Source organism: Phyllopteryx taeniolatus, chromosome 23, assembly GCF_024500385.1.
Source record: "Phyllopteryx taeniolatus isolate TA_2022b chromosome 23, UOR_Ptae_1.2, whole genome shotgun sequence".
Taxonomy (NCBI): domain Eukaryota; kingdom Metazoa; phylum Chordata; class Actinopteri; order Syngnathiformes; family Syngnathidae; genus Phyllopteryx; species Phyllopteryx taeniolatus.
In genome coordinates, this window is record NC_084524.1 from 3,524,655 (window position 1) to 3,546,600 (window position 21,946).

Here is a 21,946-nt window from a genome sequence, read left to right on the forward strand (position 1 = left end):
TTAATTGGGAGTAGTTTTCAACTAACAAGATACCTGGAAGTATATATACTATAATAAACAAAGTCAAGGGGTTGATATTTATACACCAATGTAAACAATTCTGACTCGGATGTGTATAAAGAGCTTGGAAATAAATGTAAAACCAAAACTGGAAATGCTAAGGCAAATTATTATAAGGTCTGCGTGTCAGCTAATTTTAAGAACCCAAAGCAACTCTGGAAGAGAATCGACAATAACTAATAAAACCACAAAAGAAATCTTATATTAAAATTAACAATGAAACTCAGTGAACCATCAATAAAAGCAGAGGCATTTTCCCACAATTGGAAGCTCACTGTCCTGTCATCCTTATTACTCTTAAAGGAACCCGCTCCAAAATCGATGTGACAGTTGATTTTTAGTTCGATGTGAAAAATGTATTTTACAAGCCATATATTTCAGTCAAAATCTAAATATTCAACAGGATTAAGTGTGTGTGAGTAAGTGGCGGATTGAAAAGTGAACCCAATGCATGCATTATTCATCCCTCCTTATTTTCATATATGGGTTTATGCAAATGACAAACAATCATTAAGCGTGCAGGGAGGAAGCTGATGCCTCTGACTTTATCTCGTTAAGCTCAACATCCTGCGAGCAGATGCTTCAGACTTCATAATAAAGGCTTCCCTTGTGGGCCAAACGCTCAGCTTTATTTTGAAGGTCCCAGACGGAAGTGTCGCCTCCTTTCGCGGCACTCGGACGAGCTTGAGAAGCAAGCGAACGAAGGAGGCACCGAGGCAGGCGGAGTTGAGCAGCCGGCCGAGGACGAGGCGGCCGCGGCGGCACGACGGAGGCTCACAGGGATGTACAGTAAACACAGGCAGAAAAACGGCCACATATCGCCGGCGGCGTGTGCCTCTTTGCTCTTGTTTGTCGCTTTGCTCTCGCTCAACGCCTCGGGACGAGCCAGCCGTGCCGGTAAGTCCAAACTTGGGTTTCAACCAGTTGCGCGGCTCATTTCAAAGCGTTTCGGGGTCGCCTTTGATACCGGAGAAACTTTGTCAAGTCGACTTTGTCCGTCAATTTTCCGTCATGAGTCGTTTGTCCGTCAATTTTCCGTCATGAGTCGTACTCCGGCCGTTCGGTGGTTTATCGTGTATTCTCACTCGACAGCCGTAAATTGGCGGCTGCTCCCCGTTGCCATTTTTTTTGCTCTCTCTGTCCTTAAAAGGAGTTTCGGGGACTCGAGTACCGTACAAGAGGGGGGGGGGGGGGGAATCCTCGCTTACGACGGCCCCGACATACGATATTCGTGGTAATGAACGGCGGCTGCCGTAAAACGGCGCGGACAGTTGCCCCCATGCTTACTGTTCTGCATCTGATTGCGTTATATTTATGGCCAAGAGTTTTACATACAAAAAAAATATTTAAAAAATAGTAACTGTTATTTATGGCCAAGCAGAGTTTTGCATACAAAAACAATATTTAAAAAAATCGTAACTGACCAAACGATATAAAAAAAAATCGTAACTTGTCACAACTTTACCATTGCGTTAGCTCAGTGGCGTGCAAGGGGGGGGGGGGGGGACGACAGGGGCCCCTTGCATCCGTCTGGGGGGCTTGAATGTACTGACAATGCGCTCAGTGTGATCGATGTCCAGTCATGTGAACTTGTTTTGAGCAGAACAACAGCTGCAATTCATTTATGAAAAAAAAACAAAAAAACAGGATTCCATTTGTCTTGTTTGCAGTTTTAGTCCTACGAAATATGATTTGTGCTCCTTTTGGTATTAATGACTGGCTGCGATGTGAACCATATGACAATCTAACCGAACCTTTGCAGCGCCGTGTCACCACCGGCGCGCCTTCCGGATTCCCGATGTGGCGCATCGTCCCCGCTCAGGCTCAACGCAGCAAACGTCTCGTCGGTAGCAGAGGTCGTCTCTGGAGGGCTTGCGTGGGATCCGCCGAGTCACAATTTAGTTTTTCGCCGTGTGTAAAGGCTGTGAAGGCTTGTGGAGTAGGTGAGGAGTGCTCTCCATTCGCAATGCTTCCTGTTCCGCTCTAAATGCATTCCGTCATAAACGGCAATTGAACGGGAATTAATATGTAACTCCCCGACATATGAAGATGAGTCTTTCAGCTGAAACATACTTCCTTGATGCCAATTACGGGTTTAAAGGCTTTGGCGCCATCTTGTGGCATCTTAGGAAGAGCACAAAAAAACCAACTAGTTGAGTTTTTCAGCAAATAGTGGCGAATAGCTTCCCCAGGGGGAAAAAAAGGTGAAAAGGTGAATTTGCGTGGGTTCACTGTTTCTTTAAGCCTTTGATGATGGGCTTGGAATTGGCCTGCCTGGGCTGGGCTTGGGCTTGGCCTTGGCCTTGGCTGGGCTTGGCCTTGGCCTGCCTTGACCAAATACTGCACACCCCTTCCCCTTCTCCTCGAATCGAAGATTTCACCCGCCATGAACACTGGCTCACCATTGATCACCCGCGGAGGTGGAGTAGGCACCGCTGAAGGACACAGAGGGCTGGAGAAAATTTGCTTCAGCAAGGAGACATTGCAATACAGGGTGAACTTTGATGGAGGGACAGAGCCGACGTTTAACTGCCACTGGGTTAACAAAAGAGTCATTTCCGAAAAGGACCAATATACCGAGGACCCAGTTTCTTAAAACCCTCGGCCATATACGAGTCTGCCGGTTGCGAGCCACAGTACGAGACAAGGGTGCTTTTTCATCCCGCCACACGCCCTTCGAAGATGGAACTGAACAAATGGGACTGGCTGGGATTGGCCTACCTGTGCTTGGCTTGGCCTGCCTTGGCTTGGCTTGGCTTGGCTTGGCCTGGTTTGGCCTGGCCTGGTTTAGCTTGGCCTGGTTTGGCCTGGCCTGGTTTGGCTTGGCCTGGTTTGGCCTGGCCTGGTTTGGTTTGGCCTGCCTTGACCAATAACTGGAGGCCTGGAGGAAACTGGCTTGAGCAAGGAGACATGCAATACAGGGTGAACTTTGATGGAGGGAGGGAGCCTAAGTTTAACTGCCACCGGCTTGGCCTGGCCTGGCTTGGCTTGGCTTGGCCTGGCCTGGCTTGGCCTGGCTTGGTTTGGCTTGGCCTGGCCTGGCTTGGCCTGGTTTGGCCTTGCCTGGTTTGGCTTGGCCTGGCTTGGCTTGGCTTGGCCTGGCTTGGCTTGGCCTGGCCTGGTTTGGCTTGGCCTGGTTTGGCCTGGCCTGGTTTGGCTTGGCTTGGCTTGGCCTGGCTTGGCCTGCCTTGACCAAACACTGGAGGGCTGGAGGAAACTGGCTTGAGCAAGGAGACATGCAATACAGGGTGAACTTTGATGGAGGGAGGGAGCCTAAGTTTAACTGCCACTGGCTTGGCTTGGCTTGGCTTGGCCTGGCCTGGCCTGGCTTGGCTTGGCCTGGCTTGGCTTGGCCTGGCCTGGTTTGGCTTGGCGTGGTTTGGCTTGGCCTGGTTTGGCCTGGCTTGGCCTGGTTTGGCTTGGCCTGGTGTGGCCTGGCCTGGTGTGGCCTGGCTTGGCCTGGTTTGGCTTGGCCTGGTTTGGCTTGGCCTGGTTTGGCCTGGTTTGGCTTGGCCTGGCCTGGCCTGGCTTAGCCTGGCTTTGTTTGGCTTGGCCTGGCCTAGCCTGGCTTGGTTTGGCTTGGCCTGGTTTGGCTTGGCCTGGTTTGGCCTGGCCTGGTTTGGCTTGGCCTGGCCTGGCTTGGCTTGGCCTGGTTTGGCCTGGCTTGGCCTTGCCTGGTTTGGCTTGGCCTGGCTTGGCTTGGCCTGGCCTGGCCTGGTTTGGCTTGGCCTGGCCTGGTTTGGCTTGGCTTGGCTTGGCCTGGCTTGGCCTGCCTTGACCAAACACTGGAGGGCTGGAGGAAACTGGCTTGAGCAAGGAGACATGCAATACAGGGTGAACTTTGATGGAGGGAGGGAGCCTAAGTTTAACTGCCACTGGCTTGGCTTGGCTTGGCCTGGCTTGGCTTGGCTTGGCTTGGCTTGGCTTGGCTTGGCTTGGCCTGGCCTGGCTTGGCTTGGCCTGGCCTGGCTTGGCTTGGCCTGGACTGGTTTGGCCTGGCCTGGTTTGGCTTGACGTGGTTTGGCTTGGCCTGGTTTGGCCTGGTTTGGCCTGGTTTGGCTTGGCCTGGTTTGGCTTGGCCTGGTTTGGCCTGGCCTGGCTTGGCTTGGCCTGGTTTGGCCTGGCCTGGTGTGGCCTGGCTTGGCTTGGCCTGGTTTGGCCTGGCCTGGTTTGGCTTGGCCTGGCCTGGTTTGGCCTGGTTTGGCTTGGCCTGGTTTGGCTTGGCCTGGCCTGGCTTGGCCTGGCTTTGTTTGGCTTGGCCTGGCCTGGCTTGGCTTGGCCTGGCTTGGCCTGGTTTGGTTTGGCCTGGTTTGGCTTGGCCTGGTTTGGCCTGGTTTGGCTTGGCCTGGTTTGGCCTGGCCTGGTTTGGCCTGGCTTGGCCTGGTTTGGCTTGGCCTGGTTTGGCCTGGCCTGGCTTGGCCTGGTTTGGCCTGGTTTGGCCTGGCCTGGCTTGGCCTGGCTTGGCCTGGTTTGGCCTGGCCTGGCTTGGCCTGGTTTGGCTTGGCCTGGTTTGGCCTGGCTTGGCTTGGCCTGGCTTGGCCTGGTTTGGCTTGGCTTGGCCTGGCTTGGCCTGGCCTGGCTTGGCCTGGCTTGGCCTGGCTTGGCCTGGCTTGGCTTGGCCTGGCTTGGCCTGGCCTGGCCTGGCTTGGCTTGGCCTGGCTTGGCTTGCCTGGTTTGGCTTGGCCTGGTTTGGTTTGGCTTGGCCTGGTTTGGCTTGGCTTGGCCTGGCTTGGCCTGGCCTGGCTTGGCCTGGCTTGGCCTGGCTTGGCCTGGCTTGGTCTGGCTTGGACTGGCCTGGTTTGGCCTGGTTTGGCTTGGCCTGGTTTGGCTTGGCTTGGCTTGGCCTGGCTTGGCCTGCCTTGACCAAACACTGGAGGGCTGGAGGAAACTGGCTTGAGCAAGGAGACATGCAATACAGGGTGAACTTTGATGGAGGGAGGGAGCCTAAGTTTAACTGCCACTGGCTTGGCTTGGCTTGGCTTGGCTTGGCCTGGCTTGGCTTGGCTTGGCTTGGCTTGGCCTGGCCTGGCTTGGCTTGGCCTGGCCTGGACTGGTTTGGCCTGGACTGGTTTGGCCTGGCCTGGTTTGGCTTGACGTGGTTTGGCTTGGCCTGGTTTGGCCTGGTTTGGCCTGGCTTGGCCTGGTTTGGCTTGGCCTGGTTTGGCTTGGCCTGGTTTGGCCTGGCCTGGCTTGGCTTGGCCTGGTTTGGCCTGGCCTGGTGTGGCCTGGCTTGGCTTGGCCTGGTTTGGCCTGGCCTGGTTTGGCTTGGTTTGGCCTGGTTTGGCTTGGCCTGGTTTGGCTTGGCCTGGCCTGGCTTGGCCTGGCTTTGTTTGGCTTGGCCTGGCCTGGCTTGGCTTGGCCTGGCTTGGCCTGGTTTGGTTTGGCCTGGTTTGGCCTGGTTTGGCTTGGCCTGGTTTGGCCTGGCCTGGTTTGGCCTGGTTTGGCCTGGCTTGGCCTGGTTTGGCCTGGCCTGGCTTGGCCTGGTTTGGCCTGGCTCGGCCTGGTTTGGCCTGGTTTGGCCTGGCTTGGCCTGGTTTGGCCTGGCCTGGCTTGGCCTGGTTTGGCCTGGTTTGGCTTGGCCTGGTTTGGCCTGGCTTGGCTTGGCTTGGCCTGGTTTGGCCTGGCTTGGCTTGGCCTGGCCTGGCTTGGCCTGGTTTGGCTTGGCTTGGCCTGGCTTGGCTTGGCTTGGCCTGGCTTGGCCTGGCTTGGCCTGGCTTGGCTTGGCTTGGCCTGGCTTGGCTTGGCCTGGCCTGTCTTGGCTTGGCCTGGTTTGGCTTGGCCTGGTTTGGCTTGGCCTGGTGTGGCTTGGCCTGGCTTGGCCTGGCCTGGTTTGGCTTGGCCTGGTTTGGCCTGGTTTGGCTTGGCCTGGTTTGGCTTGGCTTGGCCTGGTTTGGCCTGGTTTGGCTTGGCCTGGTTTGGCCTGGCCTGGCTTGGCCTGGTTTGGCCTGGCCTGGCCTGGCTTGGCCTGGTTTGGCTTGGCATGGTTTGGCCTGGCTTGGCTTGGCCTGGTTTGGCCTGGCCTGGCTTGGCTTGGCTTGGCTTGGCCTGGTTTGGCCTGGCTTAGCCTGGCTTGGCTTGGCTTGGCCTGGTTTGGCCTGGCTTGGCTTGGCCTGGCTTGGCCTGGCCTGGCTTGGCCTGGCCTGTCTTGGCTTGGCCTGGTTTGGCCTGGTTTGGCTTGGCCTGGTTTGGCTTGGCCTGGTTTGGCTTGGCCTGGTTTGGCCTGGCTTGGCTTGGCCTGGTTTGGCCTGGCCTGGTTTGGCCTGGCCTGGTTTGGCTTGGCCTGGCCTGGCTTGGCTTGGCCTGGCTTGGCCTGGCTTGGCCTGGCCTGGCTTGGCCTGGCTTGGCCTGGCCTGGCTTGGCCTGGCCTGGCTTAGCTTGGCTTGGCCTGGCTTGGCCTGGTTTGGCTTGGCCTGGTTTGGCTTGGCTTGGCCTGGCTTGGCCTGGCTTGGCTTAGCTTGGCTTGGCTTGGCTTGGCCTGGCTTGGCTTGGCTTGGCTTGGCTTGGCTTGGCCTGGCTTGGCTTGGCTTGGCCTGGCCTGGCTTGGCCTGGCTTGGCTTGGCCTGGCCTGGCTTGGCTTGGCTTGGCTTGGCTTGGCCTGGCCTGGGCTTGGCTTGGCTTGGCCTGGCCTTGGCTTGGCTTGGCTTGGCCTGGCCTGGGCTTGGCTTGGCTTGGCCTGGCTTGGCTTGGCCTTGGCTTGGCTTGGCTTGGCCTGGCTTGGCCTGGCTTGGCTTGGCTTGGCCTGGCTTGGCCTGGCTTGGCTTGGCCTGGTTTGGCTTGGCTTGGCTTGGCCTGGCCTTGGCTTGGCTTGGCCTGGCCTTGGCTTGGCTTGGCTTGGCCTGGCTTGGCTTGGCCTTGGCTTGGCTTGGCCTGGCTTGGCTTGGCCTTGGCTTGGCTTGGCTTGGCTTGGCCTGGCCTGGCTTGGCTTGGCTTGGCTTGGCCTGTCTTGGTTTGGCTTGGCCTGGTTTGGCTTGGCCTGGTTTGGCTTGGCTTGGCCTGGTTTGGCTTGGCCTGGTTTGGCCTGGCCTGGTTTGGCCTGGCTTGGCTTGGCCTGGTTTGGCCTGGTCTGGCTTGGCTTGGCGTGGCTTGGCCTGGTTTGGCCTGGCCTGGCTTGGCCTGGTTTGGCTTGGCCTGGTTTGGCCTGGCTTGGCCTGGTTTGGCTTGGCCTGGTTTGGCCTGGCCTGGTTTGGCCTGGTTCGGCCTGGTTTGGCTTGGCCTTGTTTGGCCTGGCTTGGCCTGGTTTGGCTTGGCCTGGCTTGGCCTGGTTTGGCTTGGCCTGGTTTGGCCTGGCTTGGCTTGGCCTGGTTTGGCCTGGCATGGCTTGGCCTGGCCTGGCCTGGCTTGGCATGGCTTGGCCTGGCCTGGCCTGGCCTGGTTTGGCTTGGCTTGGCCTGGCTTAGCTTGGCTTGGCTTGGCTTGGCCTGGCTTGGCTTGGCCTGGTTTGGCTTGGCCTGGTTTGGCTTGGCCTGGCTTGGCTTGGCCTGGCCTGGCTTGGCCTGGCTTGGCTTGGCTTGGCCTGGCTTGGCTTGGCTTGGCTTGGCCTGGCCTGTCTTGGCTTGGCTTGGCCTGGTTTGGCTTGGCCTGGCCTGGTTTGGCTTGGCCTGGTTTGGCTTGGCCTGGTTTGGCCTGGCCTGGTTTGGCCTGGCCTGGTTTGGCCTGGCTTGGCTTGGCCTGGCTTGGCCTGGTTTGGCCTGGCCTGGCTTGGCCTGGTTTGGCTTGGCCTGGTTTGGCTTGGCCTGGCTTGGCCTGGTTTGGCTTGGCTTGGCCTTGTTTGGCCTGGCTTGGCCTGGTTTGGCTTGGCCTGGCCTGGTTTGGCTTGGCCTGGCTTGGCCTGGTTTGGCTTGGCCTGGTTTGGCCTGGCTTGGCTTGGCCTGGTTTGGCCTGGCCTGGTTTGGCCTGGTTTGGCCTGGCTTGGCCTGGCCTGGCCTGGCTTGGCCTGGCTTGGCTTGGCCTGGCTTGGCCTGGTTCGGCTTGGCTTGGCCTGGCTTGGCCTGGCTTGGCCTGGCCTGGCCTGGCCTGGCTTGGCCTGGCCTGGCTTGGCCTGGCTTGGCCTGGCTTAGCTTGGCTTGGCCTGGTTTGGCTTGGCCTGGTTTGGCTTGGCTTGGTTTGGCCTGGCTTGGCTTGGCTTGGCCTGGCTTGGCCTGGTTTGGCTTGGCTTGGCTTGGCTTGGTTTGGCCTGGCCTGGCCTGGCCTGGCCTGGCCTGGCCTGGCTTGGCTTGGCTTGGCCTGGCCTGGCCTGGCTTGGCTTGGCCTGGTTTGGCCTGGCTTGGCCTGGCCTGGCTTGGCTTGGCTTGGCTTGGCCTGGCCTGTCTTGGCTTGGCCTGGTTTGGCTTGGCCTGGTTTGGCTTGGCTTGGCCTGGTTTGGCCTGGCCTGGTTTGGCCTGGCCTGGCCTGGCTTGGCCTGGTTTGGCCTGGTTCGGCCTGGTTTGGCCTGGCCTGGTTTGGCTTGGCCTGGCTTGGCTTGGCCTGGCTTGGCTTGGCCTGGTTTGGCCTGGCCTGGTTAGGCCTTGGCCTGGCCTGGTTTGGCTTGGATTGGCTTGGCCTGGTTTGGCTTGGCCTGGTTTGGCCTGGCCTGGTTTGGCTTGGCTTGGCTTGGCCTGGTTTGGCCTGGCCTGGTTTGGTTTGGCCTGGCCTGGCCTGGCTTGGCCTGCCCTGGCTTGGCTTGGTTTGGCCTTGCCTGGCTTGGCCTGCCCTGGCTTGGCCTGGCTTGGCCTGCCCTGGCTTGGCCTGGCTTGGCCTGGCTTGGTTTGGCCTGGCTTGGCTTGGCCTGGTTCGGCCTGGTTTGGCTTGGCCTGGCTTGGCCTGGTTTGGCCTGGTTTGGCCTGGCTTGGCTTGGCCTGGTTTGGCCTGGCCTGGTTTGGCTTGGCCTGGTTTGGCCTGGCCTGGTTTGGCTTGGCCTGGTTTGGCCTGGCCTGGTTTGGCCTGGCCTGGTTTGGCCTGGCCTGGTTTGGCTTGGATTGGCTTGGCCTGGTTTGGCTTGGCCTGGTTTGGCCTGGCCTGGTTTGGCTTGGCTTGGCTTGGCCTGGTTTGGCCTGGCCTGGTTTGGCTTGGCTTGGTTTGGCCTTCCCTGGCTTGGCTTGGTTTGGCCTGGCCTGGCTTGGCCTGCCCTGGCTTGGCCTGGCTTGGCCTGCCCTGGCTTGGCCTGGCTTGGCTTGGCCTGGCTTGGCCTGGCTTGGCTTGGCTTGGCCTGGTTTGGCTTGGCTTGGCCTGGCCTGGCTTGGCTTGGCCTGGCCTGGCTTGGCCTGGCCTGGCCTGGCTTGGCTTGGCCTGGCCTGGCCTGGCCTGGCTTGGCCTGGGTTGGCCTGGCCTGGCTTGGCTTGGCCTGGCCTGGCCTGGCCTGGCTTGGCTTGGCCTGGCCTGGCTTGGCCTGGGTTGGCCTGGCTTGGCTTGGCCTGGCTTGGCTTGGCCTGTCTTGGCCTGGCCTGGTTTGGCTTGGCCTTGTTTGGACTGGTTTGGCTTGGCCTGGTTTGGCTTGGCCTGGTTTGGCCTGGTTTGGCTTGGCCTGGTTTGGCTTGGCCTGGTTTGGCCTGGCCTGGCTTGGCTTGGCTTGGCTTGGCCTGGCTTGGCTTGGCTTGGCCTGGTTTGGCCTGGCCTGGTTTGGCCTGGCCTGGTTTGGCTTGGCCTGGCCTGGTTTGGCCTGGCCTGGTTTGGCTTGGCTTGGCCTGGCCTGGTTTGGCTTGGCCTGGCTTGGCCTGGCTTGGCTTGGCCTGGCCTGGCTTGGCTTGGCCTGGCTTGGCTTGGCTTGGCCTGGCTTGGCCTGGTTTGGCCTGGCTTGGCCTGGTTTGGCTTGGCCTGGCTTGGCCTGGTTTGGCTTGGCCTGGCTTGGCCTGGTTTGGCTTGGCCTGGTTTGGCCTGGCTTGGCTTGGCCTGGCTTGGCTTGGCCTGGCTTGGCTTGGCCTGGTTTGGCCTTGCCTGGTTTGGCTTGGCCTGGCTTGGCCTGGCCTGGTTTGGCTTGGCCTGGCTTGGCCTGGCCTGGTTTGGCTTGGCCTGGCTTGGCCTGGTTTGGCTTGGCCTGGTTTGGCTTGGCCTTGTTTGGCCTGGTTTGGCCTGGCTTGGCCTGGTTTGGCTTGGCCTGGTTTTGCCTGGCCTGGCTTGGCTTGGCCTGGTTTGGCCTTTTGATAGATTACAGCTGCCAATAATTCAAATTTGCAGTAAAATAGAATTTCAAAAGGAAATTCAGTGGGCGATGTCTTTACCGCTATTGATCAAATAATATGAAAATGACCCATATAGAGTATGTATCGCATATCTCTTTCTCCTCAGTGTGTTCCTGAAGCGCTCTCGCCGCAACCCTTTGGCAACAGAAAACCACTAAGCATTTGTCAAGAAGATAGCAGGGACCGTGCCCATCCTTCTTCCTCTTCCTCCTATCTTTTGGGCCGACTGTCTGATACAGCAGATCGAGGCGCGCTGTGCGAATGAGTCATGAGTGCCAGTGTCGCCCGCGAGTCTCTCGGGAGACCCGCGGAGGAAACGGCCGAGCGATTGAAAAAGACACGAGGCCGCCTGAGTGTCAAAGGTCTGGAGACCGTATGACCGTGAATATTAGTGGGGAGAATGCAAAAGTAAAGGCAAGGATGGGTTTTGTTCCCCCATGATGCTGTGCTGGCTGCACTTTGAACCTTGAATCTTAAAAAAAAAAAAAAAAAAATAGAGAGAGAGAGCCCACACAACGACAGCATGGATTGTATTTTCTCTCATGGCGGCAGCACTTCACGGTAAATAACAAGAGTAGCCAACCACCCCCTTCGAAGCCAACAACTCCCTTTGCTGCTTTCATCTCCTGTCCGTCTTCACCTCCGTGTGACCGAGTTACACTTGACAGATTTGGCATAAATTTGGGCTTGATCTCGGGGTGTTGTAACCTTTTTAAAAAACAATTTTTTGCGGGCTCTTTGCCATGACAACAATGAAGTGAAACATGAGGCGGTACAAGGGCAGTGCGATCACGATCGCATCTGGTGCCCAGATTACAGCCTCCCCATTAAAACACTCCCATCTGGATTGATAGTGTTTATTTCGACACTGCACCCTGCACTCTGCTGATGTAGTCACAGATTGTCGATTGTCATCACATTATTTGCTTCTTTTCCGCACTCGGTAAATCACAGCCCATAGAGCTAACAATCACCGCCGTGCGTATGCCGAAGCTTAAGAGCCCCTAATGACTGCATGTGCCTCGTTTACTCGCTCCTCAACAGAAGTCTAACTTCAAGCTCGCAAGTTCAGCCTCGAACCGGTGGCCTCATTTTTTTTTTTTTTTAATGACTCCCCACGGACGTGCCTCGTTTTGTCAATGTTTTGACTCGCTCACAGCGACGCTCTACTTTTGAAGAACTTCGAGTCGGCCGTCAGGGCTTCCAAATAATGTTTTGGTTTTTTTTTTCACAGAAATGTATTTTCTGATTCATCTTTTTTTTTGGCCTTACAATGACATTATTCAAAAAATGTGTTTCTCCCCCCCTTGTGGGATTTGCTTTACTTGTCCTGATACCCCCAAAAAAATTTTTCCAAGAATTACCTTCAACTTCCATAGAAATGATAGAAATATATATTATTTTCTTTACAGATAATGTGAACATAAGTGTCAAAACATGTACAGTATGTAACCACAATCCTTGATAAATTCATATTTAAATGTAACTTCCACTGGAAATCCAGGCTAAACTTTGCCATTCCCTGACCTTATCTCTCAGGAGAGTTTCATCACTTCCCCTTACTTCCTTGACACCAATTCCTATTTAGACGGGCCTTTGGCGACATGTTAAGATGAAGGAGAATGGGTAACCTTTTCAGCAAATAGCTGGAGATAGAAAAGATCCATTTGTTTCCATATTTTTATTTGTGTCAATTTTCCAATGTAGATACTCTTAAAGGAATTATTGAAAGCAGAATTTGGAGGGATGAGGTGTGCATTTGCACTCGACAGTCAGTGGCAGGTGCAAGCGTTGCCGTGCACACGTAGTTGTCACTGCACAGCGTCGGGGGAGAACGTTTACGAATGTAGGACATTTCTCTCCATAGGAAGATGATGTGAATTTCATTATTTTTGGGGTTGTGTTTAGGAGCCTGCAGCTGTCCAATTCTGTTTATTTGTGTCGCACCGAATCGCAACATTAGATTTATTTGTTTATTTATCTATTTATTTCTTTATTTTGAAAGCCAGCCAAGAAAAATGAGCGTTTTATCATTTTTGATGTGTCTGCATTCTTATTAGTTCATCCAAATTCAATGGGCCTCTCGTCTCTTTCTAGTATACTTTTGTGTTTTGAGATTGCGTCAGCGTGTCGTCCCCCGCAATTGAATTTTATGCAAATGCTCTAAACGACGGGCGAGTCCGGCGCTGGGAAGCGGCCTCTCCGTTTCAATTCTTCTTCTTCTTTCCTCAAATGCCACTGACTCCTTTGCCCTCGCCTGTCGGGAGCCATTCCAGACCCAAGCGCCGCCGCTGACATTTTATAGATTCTTTTCCGTGTTATCTGTGAATAATCATGTCATTTGCTTGGGGGAGGCATTTGATCTGCCTAACCTTGAAGAAACAAGGCGATCAGCACTTTTGCTTTGCTAAAAGGCGCACATCTCACTGCCAATCTTTGTTGTTTAGCGATGCAAATGGGGCCATTGGATTCTTTTGTTGTGCTTATTGCGTTCCCGCTTGAATAAAACCTTCCAAACCTGATGTGTGTGTGTCTGTGTGAATCATGACTCGCTTTACAGATTTGTTTTTGACCAATTTGAGGTGAGGCTCGTGATTCTTATCAGCGAAACTAGTCATCATTTGGCGAGCCGGGCAGAAACACAGAAGACCCGCAGAGCCTAATACGCAAATAATCGAACAGAATGCACTCTGTTAATCTTCTGCTCGCGTTTTTTTGCTTTCCCAAAGGTTTACAGAGAGGACGGACAGTGATGGCAAGATGGCTTTCTCAAGGCCGAAACAAGAGGGAGGCAGACATCTCATCTCAGGTCGGTCAACTCATCGTCTGTTTCAAATGTTTTCAAAAGAGTCGACCGGTGAGTCACAAATTGTGGTTCACGTACCTCGAGTGAGTTGAAGATAAGAGATTAGGGGGGCGAACCTCGGTAATGAGGGAGAGAAATGCCAACACGTGGGAGGTTGGACAAGTTTAGGGACCTCACAATCGAACAGTCTATGTACTTAGGGTAGGAACAGTATGTGTCGCGGTAGTTGGGGAGAAAAGATGACGCAGGGGTGAATGCCGAACGCCGTGTTAAAAAAAAAAAAAAAAAGCCACCGACATTCAACTCGAGCCATGCGGTGAGTCAGCGTTGCTCACGCCGTGTTTCTCACGCCGTGTTTCTCACTTGTATATTCGTAAAGAAATGACTATTTTGCCATCAAAAGCCCTTTCTCAGTCTTGTTTTTGTTGTATACTTGAAGGTGTCACTAAAGCAAAAAATATGAACAAACTTATTTTTCTGCTGAAAGAAGAGTCTACACTTTCTTTTGGTAGGGTTGGGTTTCTTCTATTGTCACTTAACACAATATTGTTTGGGTTAGGATTTGTCACTTGTGGGGAGTAGCTGGACCCAAGAGCAGATGTAAAATGATGAACAGTTTATTGAGCAAAGGTTATGGAGGTGGCCCTGGATGTGTTGGCAGGCGGCGGCGTGGACAGGTGACAGGCAGTGGACAGAATAGGCGGCTGGCTTGGTGGCAGGAATGACGTGGGTCAGGGACACAGGGGAGCACTGGGAACGAGGAGGCACAAGAGTTAACAAGGGACCGAGGCGTTAAGTGGCTTACTTGAGTACGGTAGGACGTGGTACCGCTAGGAGAGGCTGCAATACTTTGGCGAGGATTTCCTGGAACAGGCAGGCTTAAGTACCGGTGGTGATGAGCCTGATTGGAGACAAGTGTGGAAAACAGAGGGGGGAGGGGGCAGGACCCAAAGAGCCCTCCAGGCTACTATAATGGAACTGCAGGGCAGTATATGATAGGGTTAGGGTCTTGAGACATCAGTCAAAATGCGCGGAAACAACTGACTACACGGGGAACGACTTTGAAAACCACTGGCAGTGAATGAGTTAAGCCGACTATATTTTAATGGTGGCAAACTGGCTATTATGGCGGTGCTTGGTGGGGGAGAGAAAAAAAATTCGAGACCCGATGTATTAGACCGATAAGATAATGTCGTAACAAGAGATTAAGTATAGTAGGCCGTGGCTGCCATGCACTAAAAAAAGAAAAAGCTTTTTTATTCATATCCGTCCAACAAATAATGTGATTGTTTTCAGACCATTTCATTAGCTATTGCCTGCCCGTAAAACACAATTGTGCTACGGTCCGCCAGGAAAGGATACAAGACAATTGCGATACCTGCGGTCATTGATTCCACCCGCTCGGCCCATCAGTGACTCGTCTGGGCTCGCACGTCCTCGTCCTCCAGCTTTATCCCTGTCTCAATAAAATATCAGCATTCAAGTCACTTCTGCATGTTTATAATTTGAAAAATTGTAAATGTTTGACCCAACACAGCCGACTCAACCCAACCACGCTATCCCTTACCGTGGACAAGCAGTTGGCTGAGTTTGTGGATGTAAAAGAATGGAAACTCGCACTTTTGACACATGAGAAATTGTACATAGCAGCAACCCAAAAAGAATTTTGAAGCATGTGAGTTGCCAAAATGTGTCACAACAAACCACGCGACATCGATCGCTTCGCTTATTGCTCTCAAGAATGTAAACAGGAAGAAGACTAGTGAGTAATGTGTGAACGAAGCAGCACAAATAAACAAAATGGAATAAAACCGGCGCTTGATGATGATTGTACACTGAACCCCTGTCGCGAATAGTTTATGCCTCCCGTAAAAAGAGTTTGTAATTGCCTACAGAGGCCAGGCGGAAAAAGCACTTGAAAAAGAGATTGGTATTCCTTATCAATTGATTTTTTGTGGTCTGTAACAAGACCGACCGACAAAGAATAATCAACAAAGCATCAACCCCATGCATCGAGCATGTACACAATCATGAACCCATGTTACATGAACCTGTTTCCCAGCTTTTATTGAGCCAAGGCAGCTATTTTACATGGAAAAAAAAAAAAATCTCTTAGCGCACCACAAAGCGAATATTGGATTTCACAAAGACTAATCCAAAAGGTTTGTACGCCTTAAATGATTCAAAGACGGACTTGTTGTTTTTCTCTTTTGTTTTGTTTTCCACTTGGCTGTTGAAGATTCACCGACTGAGCTTTGTGGGAACCGTGCAACAGACATCAGCGAAGGCTTTTTGCGCATCCTAATGCCAGCCGTGATGGAAATGAATGGAACGGAAGAAACGGGGAGTCGTGCTGAGAAACGTAACCGCGCCGGATGACTCGCGGTCACGCATACATCTGCATAGCAGCGTCAGCGCGTTGGCGTGCATGCTAATGAGTGGATACTCATACGGTTCGGAGAAGACGTTTGAAAACAATAAGAGAGTTGTATCAAACAGACGTGCGTGTTAGTCACATATGTGTGAGTCATCAGTAAGTCTTAATTTTCAAGTTACGGTGGCAAAAATCCAAAAAGGTCGCCGCTAAATAACATAACTAAATAACATATATTTACAAATTAATACACTCACTATCTGTACTTGCATTAGTTAGCTGTACCAGCAATTCACAATCAAATCGTGTTTTTAATGCTCCCAAACCAGTCTTTGTATTTTCTTCGGAATCAAACGCATAACCGACATGAAGCTTAGTTCATGTTTGACCAAGTTAGCGTAGCTTACCTGTCTTTGTGGGTTTTATAGTGATGGATAAAGTTAGATGTTATTCGTGTTTGCTGAAATACTAAAGTCTGACTTGACTCAAGTCATGTGACTCGAGTGCCCCGCCTCTGGTATTTAGGGTTAACGCAATAGAATAGCGTGGCTTGGTGGATGGGGAATCAAAACGGTATTGGCTTATCTGGATGTTTTTCAGTAGCTATCAAAATGGAGGCAAAGGGTCTTATCAGTCACTGTTTTGCTCCAAAAATAAGTGGCGGATCAGCAGCAACAAGGTCCTATCTCGCCGCCGCACGCCTCTAATGATTAGGCTATAAGTCAACCTGCCGAGCGCGCCGACGGGGATATTTCACCCAGGTGACATTAGCAAGTGCACACATGGCGTCAGCGTTTTATGGCTGTGCATGTGTGCATGAATTGTTTGCGGACACACTCTTTTGTGCTCTTACAAATTTGGTTGCTCAACAGGGGTCAAATGGTCCACGCTTAAAATGTACGATTGTCTGCTCAGACCGTTTTCTGGGCGTATCCGGTTGGACAAATCACTGAGCACACCACAGGAAAATAGCTTTGGATGGACTTGAATCTTTATAATTTAAATGCAAACACAGAGTGGCTCACCAAGTGTTAAAGAAAACGCACTTTGGACGCATGGTTTCCAAACAGTCCAAATAGGATTTCTCAGCGCGTTTCCTCCAATTCCCAAAAGGTTGCAAAAGGGCCATAGCTGGGAATTGTGCTCCTTGGCCCGGCGTGTGCGTGCTTTCTCCATGCGATCATCATTTCTTTCGCGACCAAATAAAGCGTGGGATTGTTTGAACCTTCGGGCAAAAACTGTACACGTATTAGTATAACCTCTCGCCGATTGCGCGGCGTTTCTAACTGGTAAGTCTTGATATACGGTTGAGACAACAAGATGCAATCCGGGGAATTCATGAATCCATAATTCATGCTCTCCCCTGTCAGGACTGCTGGCTAATTGAATTACACTCTGCAATTTACATGCAGTGTGTTGCAGGTATTGAATAATTGGCTTGGAGAAAATAGTTTTTTTTTGTGCGGAATGGATAACAAGCTATAGCTCCCACCGGTCTCACTGAAATGAATAAGTGCCTTTTGAGAACCACTTTTAACTGACTTTCATCAGTATTTGGTGAATGTCATTGAATCTGATGCATTGAAACAGTCAAGACCGATGCTTTAAAATAGACTTTAAGTGGTATTTTTAGCTCGCCTTAATCCGTCTAATGGCCCGAGCTATTTTTGCTCTCGTTTATGAACATATTTTGTTGACGTTTAAGCAACAAGAACACGCTGCTTGTCATCCGTCATCGCTCTCGAGGGAAAACAAAGCGAGGCGAATAGCAGCGTGTCGACTGAGGCAAATGACATATTTGCTCGTTTCCGAGAGCTGATAATCACACTGTCGGCGGATCTCTGCTGACACGAAGGAGCGGTGCAACACGTCTGCTTATTTCCTCTCTCTCTCTCTCTCTCTCTCTCTCTCTCTCTCTCTTTCTCTCTCTCTCTCTCGCTTTGCCCGCATCTGGATTTTGGACGCTTGTCTGCTGTTTCCGCTTGGCGTCCATTGAGCAAAGTCAGCAGTAAGCCGCAATGCGTGCGCTTGCCAAACTCACATCCAGCCTTTGCTTTTGAGCTCCAAGCCATGTGTTTTTTTTTTCCTTCGTTCTTTTTTTTTTTTGCTGGTATCTTCTGCTAAACATTTTTTTTTGTCAGGAGTGCAGTTGGGCATGTAATTAATTAATTCATGGTAAAAAGCACCCCCAAAAACACCAACAAATAGGGGGAAAGGGTCCTATATTCATAGTATAAACTGTAAATATACCACAATATGGGATCCCCCAAAAGACTTTCATATTAAAACACATTCACTACCAATGACGGCTTTAGAAGTAAAAAAAATCCGTTAACTGGGAAGGCTGGCAGTGAATGAGTTAAAAACTTATCTTACAACAAAAATGCCACTCAGCAGAGCAAAAGCAGAAACACATTCGGCCAAGTAACTTCAGCTAATATGTAAATATCTTAGAATCTCAGTCAATAATCACTTCAACAGCTTTCTTAACACCAGTGACTAATTTTCTATTAGCCAGCACTTTGGCGTCATCTTGTGGCATTACACAAAGAACACCCCCGCCCCCCCCCCAAAAAAAAATCGCAAATTCATGAATAGCGTGTAGGGGAATTTGAACATAACGAACCGCAAATTGGCGAGGGTTCACGGTATTCCAGGATAATAAAAGTGGAGATATAAATGTGTTTTTAAGGTATTGAATGAATTTATTGAGACTTTGCTCACGATCCGGTGAGTCACACAAACAAGGTCAGGCTGCCAGGTCAGGAGCATGAGCGCCATCAGTGTCCCCGTCCCCCCAAAAATCTGGTTATTCTTGCCTCTTTTGATTACTAGAAAAACAAACACCGCCGAGGCATCTCGTGACGCAGACCCGAAGCTGTCAGTCTTATTTTGACGGCGTGGGAGTGGAAAAAAAAAAAAGCCTGCCGCACATCAAAGGAGCCGATGACACAAATATGCAGCTCGCGTCGGGGGACACGCGAGTCCTTTCGTGACGCTTTTCACGCCAGTCAGTGAAACAGTCCAACATTCAAAGATAAAACGCACTTAGTTGCGTATTGTCATTGTAATTACTCAGTGGGTGGAAGTTATCTTGGAACATAAATTGATCTCCCCCCGCAATGTTTCAGGAAAGAAAAATCCTTCACAAAGCGTCCGCATGGCGCACAAAATAAACACTGTCCTCATGTCTCGGCTAACAATGGGACGATAAGATTTTACAGTGGACATCTGTTTCCTTCCCTTATGAGCATTATTGAGTAATAATGCTTTGGCAAAGCACTGCTAGTGAAGCGCCATCTGGACACACACAACACAAATGACTCAGCTGTGGAGCTCATTTTTAAACGGGACATAGTATGAATAATTGTTTGTGTACAAATAGTTGGCCTGACTGCACAAACCACAAAAGGTAAGTAGTTTTTTTTTTTTTTGTCCAATCAAATTTCAGCCTCTATGTGTTGCCATGTCAGTCAAATCTGCCTTCAGAATCAGTAGTGTGAGTTGATGTACATTAGCAATGGAACGTTCTAGAACCAATCACATTTCAAATTTGCGTCAGAGGTAGCTGGCCCAGGATAATGTCAGCAATTTCCCTGCCTCTGATTGGTTGGTCAACACTATCGCCACAAAAAGTCGCCAAACTCTTGCTACAATTTTTCAATTCTTTGTGTATTTTGATGGAAGACTGTCAGAGACGTAGGAACTGTTTTAATTTATGAAAAATGCCATTAATATGTCTTCTTTAAAACAATTCATTGATTTCGCCCTCGCCATTGACGCCCACTCAACAATTGTGGACCTTTTCGCCTCGCTCAGCGCTCTCATTCGAGTAGTTTTACGGTGAAAAGTAGGACTTCACGTGGATGACAAATAGTAACCTCGAAGGGGGAGAGAAAAGAACTCTTCTTCAGTCCGAAAGACTTGAAGGCAGCTATTAATGTTTTTTTATTTAAATCAGATGTTGATGTTGCTCAGAGGATAACTGGATTTAGATGTTATATATGATGAAAGTTACGGGGGGGCGGGGGGTAGACAGTGGAAGAGAGCGCGGCGAGATCCTTTGGGAGTCTTGTTTTGATCACGGCAGGTCGGGCTTGCAAACGCCACGCGGGGATGGGGGAGTTGAGAGTGGCGCTGTTCCAATAGAACGCCGCCTTTGATCAGACCCTCGTCAGAACGCCGAGACGTCTCGTGACAGTGAGACGGGAGATGTCGCTCTGTTGGGGTTTAGGGATATTTCGGGGAGCACAAATGGGATATGATTCTCTTTCAAAGGAAATGTTGGGGTTTGAAAAGTGAGCAGTGCATTTTTGCCGACATACCACACTGAGTTGTAATAATAATAATAATTTTTAAAAAAGACATGGAAAAACGAGCATGCCAGGGCCGAGCAACTCTTACTTGAATCGGAGCGTTCCCAGTTGTGTGAGCACTGAAGACAAACAGAAGGGAGTCGACTCAGATGTCGTTTCCGAGAAGTGGGCCAACCAAACGCGGAACTGGGGTCCGCCCGCCCTGCGTTAAAATTCAGCTCGCCTGACAAACATTTGGACATGGATCGTTTTTTGTTTTTTGTTTTTTTTCCCCCCACTCTCTCTCATAATCCTGTCGTGATATCAGCTTGTCAAAACATTTGCCCTGAAATGATCATTACTCAAAATCATAAAGCCCACACCAAATTTGGTCAGCGTGGTCATTACAGGGTGTTGGTCACATGCAAGATATGAAAAAGATCATGAGTATCGTGTGATTAAAAACCTGACAAAAGATACCATTTTAGAAATGTATTACAGTGGTGCCTGGCGATGCAAGTTTAATTTGTTCCAACCACGCTTACAAATGTACCCAAACAAAAATGTTTCTATTGTGTTTTTAATAAGAAAAATAGCAGTCAGTCATATTGTACTTTATAAACACATAGGTAATGACATAATGAAAAAGAATCTCAAGAAATTAAACAGTTTTTGCCACTTTTTCTTTTTTCAATTCAGTGGCCATTGTGCTGCTCCTTCTGGTCTGTTCACTTTGGCCACCTGGGGGCAGTATAACACAGACATACATGGAGCTGCCCTCTGCTCCTCAGTAAATCGCAGTGATATTAGTCATTCCTCGCAGCTGATAAATAATATATGCCTGTGAGTACTGTTATATAATCTGTCTACGTGAGTTGCCCCACCATTTGTCTTCAAATATCCAATGGTTAAAGGGTGATAAAGACGAGGTAGCTTCACATTTCTTCACATTTGTACCGTGAGATTTTCCACTCATTGTCGAAGAGCGATTTGGACTACCCAATGAATTTATTGAGAGGGTGTTTATTTCATTAGGAGGCAGGTCTCTGAAACCAAAACTACATCATCATCATCATCAGTGTAAAACCATTCACAAAGTTAATCTTACTCGAAATCTTAGAGGAAACTCACTTGCAGTCATTCCGTAATCTTAATTGAAATCTTTGAGTAGACTTGCTTGTATTCATTTCGTAAGGCTAATTGAAATCTAACGGTAAACTTGCTTGTAGTCACTCATTAATCTCATTTGTAATCTAACTCTAAACTTACTTAAAAATAATCTGTTGACCTAACTTTAAGTTGCTTGGTACTTGAATTTTCTCCCAAACCACCTCGCTCGAAAACATGAACTTGAAGCTTCCTTTTTTAATTTTATTTATTATTTATAATTTGTTTTGTTTTTGGTGTCGAAATGGATTGCTTTGTTGACTTGTAAGAAATGGTAACGGCGAGAGCAATGCGAGTGGCCCTTGTGAGAGGGATGATTGTGATTGTCCTCTTTCCAGTGGCTCGCTTGCAGATTGGCACTTTAATAAAGCTTTTCGTTGCAATTTCATTTCATTGCGCGCGTTTGTTCCGCAGTGATTATGTCACTGAACTGTGTGCGAACGGCCGGTGAAAGGGAGCGCTATCGTAGCGGTGATTAAATGAGTTGTGAAGAAGCGCCGCGTTTGAGCTCAAAAGTCTCTGAGGAAATAATGGTTTTAATTTGGGCAATAATAGGCCGTCCAAGGGACAGGAAGTCGGACGGGACTCGATTGTGTCCGCTGAGGATGAAGGCGACGCAGGAGGGAGTTTATTAATCGGGTTAATTGCACATTCTTCACATTACAACCTGAGCTGCTGCAGGTGTCATGGTACCAAAATTCGGACTTTGATACTGTACCTGAATATAGTACCTCCTCGAAGGCAAAAACCTAAAAATTCAGGAAAAGTAGTGGAGAGACAGATGACAAATCATGGATTTTCAAGTATGAATTAAAAATAATATTGGGCAGTGGAGGATATTAAATAAATACAAATAGTTGTTTTATTCTCTTCGGTTTTAGGGGTCGGTTTTACAGTGAACTTTGACTGAAAGTTGTTGCATATTGTGGATTCGACTCTTGTCTAACACAGCTGCTTCAAGTGGTGTCTCTCCACGCTTTCCGGACTGGTTGTTGTGTGGGGCGCGGGCTGAATAAAGTACGCGAGAATCTACCGGAGTGCGCTTGTCTTGCTTTTGTTCTTTCCACTTACAAATACAGTATATTGTACA

At 50.6% G+C, this 21,946-nt stretch overlaps 1 protein-coding gene across 1 annotated transcript in view; it reads left to right on the forward strand.

The window, feature by feature from the left end:
• The first annotated feature begins 718 nt into the window (after positions 1-718).
• The window catches only part of adam19a (ADAM metallopeptidase domain 19a), a 48,982-nt gene continuing 27,754 nt past the window's right edge, over positions 719-21,946 (forward strand). The window contains exons 1-2 of the mRNA XM_061764206.1: positions 719-957; positions 12,944-13,023. Coding sequence (XP_061620190.1) covers positions 843-957; positions 12,944-13,023 — 195 coding nt within the window. The 5' untranslated portion in view covers positions 719-842. The remainder of the gene's footprint in view (positions 958-12,943; positions 13,024-21,946) is intronic.